This window comes from Coregonus clupeaformis, chromosome 35 (genome assembly GCF_020615455.1).
Source record: "Coregonus clupeaformis isolate EN_2021a chromosome 35, ASM2061545v1, whole genome shotgun sequence".
NCBI classification, from domain to species: Eukaryota; Metazoa; Chordata; class Actinopteri; order Salmoniformes; family Salmonidae; genus Coregonus; species Coregonus clupeaformis.
Genome location: NC_059226.1, coordinates 3,178,577 through 3,185,013, shown reverse-complemented (window position 1 = coordinate 3,185,013; position 6,437 = coordinate 3,178,577). Strand labels below are relative to the sequence as shown.

At 44.0% G+C, this 6,437-nt stretch overlaps 1 protein-coding gene across 5 annotated transcripts in view; it reads left to right on the top strand.

Moving 5' to 3' along the window:
* The first annotated feature begins 1,801 nt into the window (after positions 1-1,801).
* LOC121550361 (potassium voltage-gated channel subfamily C member 1-like) overlaps positions 1,802-6,437 on the top strand; it is a 94,538-nt gene continuing 89,902 nt past the window's right edge. For all 5 annotated transcript variants that reach the window (XM_045210764.1, XM_045210762.1, XM_045210761.1 and 2 more), the window contains exon 1: positions 1,802-2,419. In XM_045210764.1, coding sequence (XP_045066699.1) covers positions 1,802-2,419 — 618 coding nt within the window. The remainder of the gene's footprint in view (positions 2,420-6,437) is intronic.

Genomic DNA, 6,437 nt, shown 5'->3' with positions numbered 1-6,437 from the left:
GACATCATTTGAGTCAATTGGAGGTGTACCTGTGGATGTATTTCAAGGCCTACCTTCAAAGTCAGTGCCTCTTTGCTTGACATCATGGGAAAATCAAAATAAATCAGCCAAGACCTCAGAAAAAGAATAGTAGACCTCCACAAGTCTGGTTCATCCTTGGGAGCAATTTCCAAACGCCTGAAGGTACCACGTTCATCTGTACAAACAATAGTACACAAGTATAAACACAATGGGATCAAGCAGCCGTCATACTCCCGAGTGGCGCAGTGGTCTAAGGCACTGCATCGCAGTGCTAGCTGTGCCACTAGAGATCCTGGTTCGAATCCAGGCTCTGTTGTAGCCGGCCGCGACCGGGAGACCCATGGGGCGGCGCACAATTGGCCCAGCGTCGTCCAGGATAGGGGAGGGAATGGCCGGCAGGGGATGTAGCTCAGTTGGTAGAGCATGGCGTTTGCAACGCCAGGGTTGTGGGTTCGATAAAATAATGTATGCGCTAACTGTAAGTCGCTCTGGATAAGAGCGTCTGCTAAATGACTAAAATGTAAATGTAAATGTATACCGCTCAGGAATTCTGTCTCCTAGAGATGAACGTACTTTGGTGCAAATCAATCCCAGAATAACAAAAGGACCTTGTGAAGATGCTGGAGGAAACAGGTACAAAAGTATCTATATCCACAGTAAAATGAGTCCTATATCGACATAACCTGAAAGGCCGCTCAGCAAGGAAGAAGCCACTGCTCCAAAATCGCCATAAAAAAGCCAGACTATGGTTTGCAACTGCACATGGGGACAAAGATCGTACTTTTTAGAGAAATGTCCTCTGGTCTGATGAAACAAAAATAGAACTGTTTGGCCATAATGACCATCATTATGTTTGGAGGAAAAAGGGGTCTGCTTGCAAGCCGAAGAACACCATCCCAACTGTGAAGCACGGGGGTGGCAGCATCATGCTGTGGGGGTGCTTTGCTGCAGGAGGGACTGGTGCACTTCACAAAATAGATGGCATCATGAGGAAGGAAAATTATGTGGATATATTGAAGCAACATCTCAAGACATCAGTCAAGAAGTTAAAGCTTGGTCGCAAATGGGTCTTCCAAATGGACAATGACCCCAAGCATACTTCCAAAATTGTGGCAAAATGGCTTAAGGACAACAAAGTCAAGGTATTGGAGTGGCCATCAATGTGTGGGCAGAACTGGAAAAGCGTGTGCGAGCAAGGAGGCCTACAAACCTGACTCAGTTACACCAGCTCTGTCAGGAGGAATGGGCCAAAATTCACCCAACTTATTGTGGGAAGCTTGTGGAAGGCTACCCAAAAGGTTTGACCCAAGATAAACAATTTCAATGCTACCAAGTACTAATTGAGTGTATGTAAGCTTCTGACCCACTAGGAATGTGATGAAATAAATAAAAGCTTAAATAAATCATTCTCTCTACAATTATTCTGACATTTCACATTCTTAAAATAAAGTGGTGATCCTAACTGACCTAAGACAGGGAATTTTTACTAGGATTAAATGTCAGGAATTGTTGAAATGTATTTGGCTAAGGTGTATGTAAACTTCCGACTTCAACTGTATGTATGGTGCAGTCAGTGCACACATGATAAGCTATGGTCTATTTGTATTTCAAAGATTTTACCCTCATTTGTAGATTTGACCCTCATGTTAAAAAATCAAAACCATACTCCATCCTTTTCCACTAAATATTCTACCCCTCTCTCTTTCCCTCTCCACAGACTCCTCCTTCCCCCCTCCCCCTTGTGTTCTATCTCTCTTCCTCTCCCTCCCTTTTTCACCCTATGCTCAGTTCGGTGTGTGTCTCCTCTTTCAAAGGACGCAAGGGTGGGAACAAGTCGCCCAACAAAGCATGTTACAGTGCAGACATGACTTGTCCGTCAGACAGCGAGAAAATCGTAATAAACTGCGGAGGGGTGCGACACGAGACTTACCGCAGCACCCTCAAGACGTTGCCCGGTACCCGCTTATCTTGGCTTACCGATCCGGACGCGTTTAGCAACTTCGACTACGACCCCAAAATCGACGAGTTCTTCTTCGACCGCCACCCCGGCACATTCACATTCATCCTCAACTACTACCGCACAGGCAAGCTTCACTGTCCCAACGATGTGTGCGGACCACTGTTCGAGGAGGAACTCGCCTTCTGGGGCATCGACGAGACGGACGTGGAGGCGTGCTGCTGGATGAACTACCGTCAACACAGGGATGCCGAAGAGGCGCTGGACAGCTTCGAGCAGCCCGAGCCAGAGGAGCCGGAAGACGACCTGGAGCTGACTGCGGACGGAGAGCTCAAGAGGCTGTGCCTGCATGAAGACGGGCGCAAGAGGAGCTGGTGGAGTGTGTGGCAACCCTATTTCTGGAATCTTTTTGAGGATCCATATTCTTCCAAGAATGCCAAGGTGAGTCCTCTCTCTCTCTCTCTCTCTCTCTCTCTCTCTCTCTCTCTCTCTCTCTCTCTCTCTCTCTCTCTCTCTCTCTCTCTCTCTCGTTGTGACATTTCCTCTTGAAAATGTTTTGCCGTCCCACAAAAGTCTATTGCAAGTGCACTGGAATGTTAAACTGGATTTAGAAGAGGGAGATCCCGCATAGCCTACTGCTTATTTAGGCTATATATTGAATATCCCTGACGTATTTTATAATGGACGTCATGTGTACAGACTGCAGTCTATGAAAGTTGACTGCTATGTCCAAAGTTAATACGATGATGAGGGAGGGTGTGTTGGAATGGTGTTCATTGTGTTCTTGTCAGAATGATGGTGATGTTCGCTTTGATAGTCAATGAAAATTAGTTGGAAGAAAAAGAACAGTGACTGTCATAAACATCGGTTAGGGATTTCCAAAAAGCAGCCAACTCAGACCAGTGCTGGTGTGCCTAGAAATGATGTTGCCGATTGGAAATGGACTGTTGTGGCCTATGGTGTGTTATTTTCTCTATTTTTATAAATTATTTAATTTAGCTCCACAGTACGCTATTACAGTTGTGTGGGGAGACCCTCTCCCATGTACCTCGTCCCTCTCTCCTTCTCCATTTTTACGCATTATTTCCCGGTTACCACTGCGTCTCGAGCGTACTGCATACTACCCCCCCACACACACACACACACGCTTTCCCACGCTTGATTAAATTGTCGTTCTTTGTGGACCTCTAGCGCCCGTTGTCATCGAGCGCATCATTCAATCTCGATTAGCGCATTATCTCTTCTCGCTCACTCTCTCGTCTTCCGCACTGTCCACTCCCCCGTTGCGCATCTCTCTCTTTCTCCTTGCCTTTCACTCTCTCTCCTTGCCTTTCACTCTCTCCATCTCACTTTCACCCCTTCTCTTTACCTCCTCTCAATTTATCTCTTCACACCAATAACTTTTGGGTTTTAACAAGCCTTCTCGTGCTGCTTCCCTCTCCAGTCTATAGGCTACCCGCGTTTTGCGCACCCTGGCTGTGATTTTCGCGCATTTTAAGCAGCTAGTTTTGTAAACTAGTCCAGTGTCCACTTATCTAACTCAAATAAGGTTAAAACCTAAAGAAGTTAATCGTTAATGAATGGAACCTTTGTAATGTTTGTGCCCTCCACAGAAATTACTTAATTAACTCACTTTTCATTCTAATCTAGACCTAAACCTTTGACCATGCTCTCCTGCTGTTTGAACAACCTACCTGTCACCATTGCACCTGTCTTTCCCGCCAATCAACATCTCCATCTCCTCTCCCACAGTCGCAATTTATACAAGTGAAGGGTTATTTTAGGCTTAGTTAGTTTAGGGTTTTGTTGCCAACCAACATTTTGAATTAATGCTTTGCTTGCCTCTGTATGTTGACTGACCAATTGTTTACAGTTGCCTATCAATTGCCTATCTCATTTTGCTTGTGTTGACATACACTAATGGAAAACTGTAAATGATACAGTAATTGTGTGTATTATCAACAGTAAAATACTTTGAAATGTTTTACAGCAGCATACTGTAAATTATGGTCATTGTGGGAAATTGTTGTGAGCGGGAAAAATTGCTGTATTTCGAACGGTACTGTAATTACAGTAAAATACTGTGAAATACAAACCTCTAAACTAATTTAATTCAGTCATTCATTTATTCACTCCGATTATGGTAGCATTATCTTTTTAAAAGTATAATATAGTCAATTTTATGGTATTGTACTGTGTGTCATTACGCAGTACTTGCTTTGATACTGTGAACTGTAATATGAAATACAGAATTGTACTTGCCACTGAGCTGCCTGTAAGCTACTGACAAATTCACAGTAACCCCTTTACAGTGTAGGCCTAGTCAGCCATGTTGGTGACATACAGTAGGCCGGTGTCACATGTGGCCCTGTATGTATGACGCCCCAGCGGTTGGTTATTCCCCTTCAACATGACAAACCATATAGCCTATTATCTTCAGTGTGGTGGCTTTTTTATTGAAGGCTACCCACTGTTTTCTTTCAAGCTGATAGGCTATCTGTGTGTGAAAACAGGGACATCAACAGGCCTGCACCTGTGACAAATGAACAAAGACACATCTGTATGAGTATTCAGTTAGGACTACGCATCTGCGGAGATGAGGGAGCATTCATAACCAGGAACTGTTGGCTGAAATGTGTTGACTGTTGAGGATATGCAGGCCAGGCCTGTAACCTTACCTGTTACAACGGCTCACAAACACAAATTAACACCTTCACGCGGGTGACACTGAATGCATGTGGTTCCCTGGCAACAGGATATATGCTATGCTGTATTCTGGAGCCAGGCGACAGTAGGCTATCACAGGTGAAGGCTTGACATAGAAATAGAATTAGTAGAACCAAGGCGTTCTATAGAGAACACACAGACCTATTTAAGGTGTAAGGTAAGGTGTCAAGAGAAGGAAACTAAGGAATTCCGCTCTTGATTAAAAATGGTATAATCATCAATGGTCTGTATAGGACTGATTGCTTCTGTTTAAGCCTGAGGTCTTCGTACATGGAGTGACACTAGAATATTCACCGTCACACAACAGGCGTAATTTATATCAAAAGTCGTCCTGCGGGCGGCTATAGCTCCTCGTCCTTCTAAACGCATGTCCTTGGTAGAATGGACATTCTATCTATGCAATTCGGTGGGTTTTTAGAGCTGTGTATCTGTTCTACTAAGTCTAATTCTATGCGATTAACTCACCTGATGTTGTCTTTCTGGGGTGGTGCCCTCTACCTGACCTCCAAGGATGCTGTCTCCATGGGAACACAATACTGCAGGCTTTTGTTTCCCGGGGGTTTGTGTTAGAGGGCGCAACCGGCTTAGAATCAAAGTCTACGTCCTAAAAGGCACCGTATTCCCTATAATAGTGCACTTCTTTTGACCAGAGTCCTATTGGTCTGGTCAAAAGTAGTGCACTATAGGGAATAGGGTGCCATTTGGGACACTGCCAGTGTGAGAGCTCCAGGTATAGAAGTTGCCCTCAGAAGCAGATCTAGGATCAGTTTACTCTCCTCCAATGCTAACCTAACCCAATAGGAGGAGGGAATGCAAATCTAACCTTAGATCAGTGTCTAGGGCCAATGTCACCCTACCCCAGAGAGAAATTACAGCTAGGTCGATTCCCAGGCTTACTCAGCAGGTAGTGTTGCCAAGATAACCCTCCAGGTTTGGGCGTTGAATTCTCCACATTTGGCGTTTATCCCCTCAGACTATAAAGTGAAGTTATTTCAGCTGAATTTTCGAATGCTTAAATGAAATTAATAAATGCAATCGATGTAAGTAGCCTAATGTCAAATTACTTTTCTAATCACTTAAAATGAGTTTGGTTTTGTCATTGCAGCCAGGAGAGGGAAAACACTGGATAGACCTATTGCTGCTCAGTACCCCTCTGCTCTATCATCTAAACAACTATCCGGGGCTACTCATAGGACTCTGGTCAAAATAAGTGCACTATTATATGGAATACGGTGCCTTTTAGGACGTAGACTTTGATTCTAAGCCCGTTGCGCCCTCTAACACAAACCCCCGGGAAACAAAAGCCTGCAGTATTGTGTTCCCATGTCATCATTGGGGCTAGTACTACTACCTTCACAGATGAGGGAGTTTACAGTGTGATGTGCATGGAGAAAATGCCCGGTAAGCTGAAATAACCACTCCATGATTGAGCTTGCATGGTCCTGTCCTGTAGGCTACAATGCTATAGGCCTACTGTGGGCTGATCCAAAACAAGCTGATGCTTCTGAATGGACTTTTGCTTTGCACTGCGTGGTTGATTAGTAACATAATAAAAAACAGGGGTAAGGTTTCTTGCTCTATAACCAGTGGTTTAAAGTTACTAAGTAAAAAATACTTTGAAGTATCTGTACTTTACTATTTATATTTTTGACAACTTTAACTTTTTCTCCCACTACATTCCTAAAGAAAAAATATATATTTTTACTCCCATACATTTTCCCTGACATCCAAA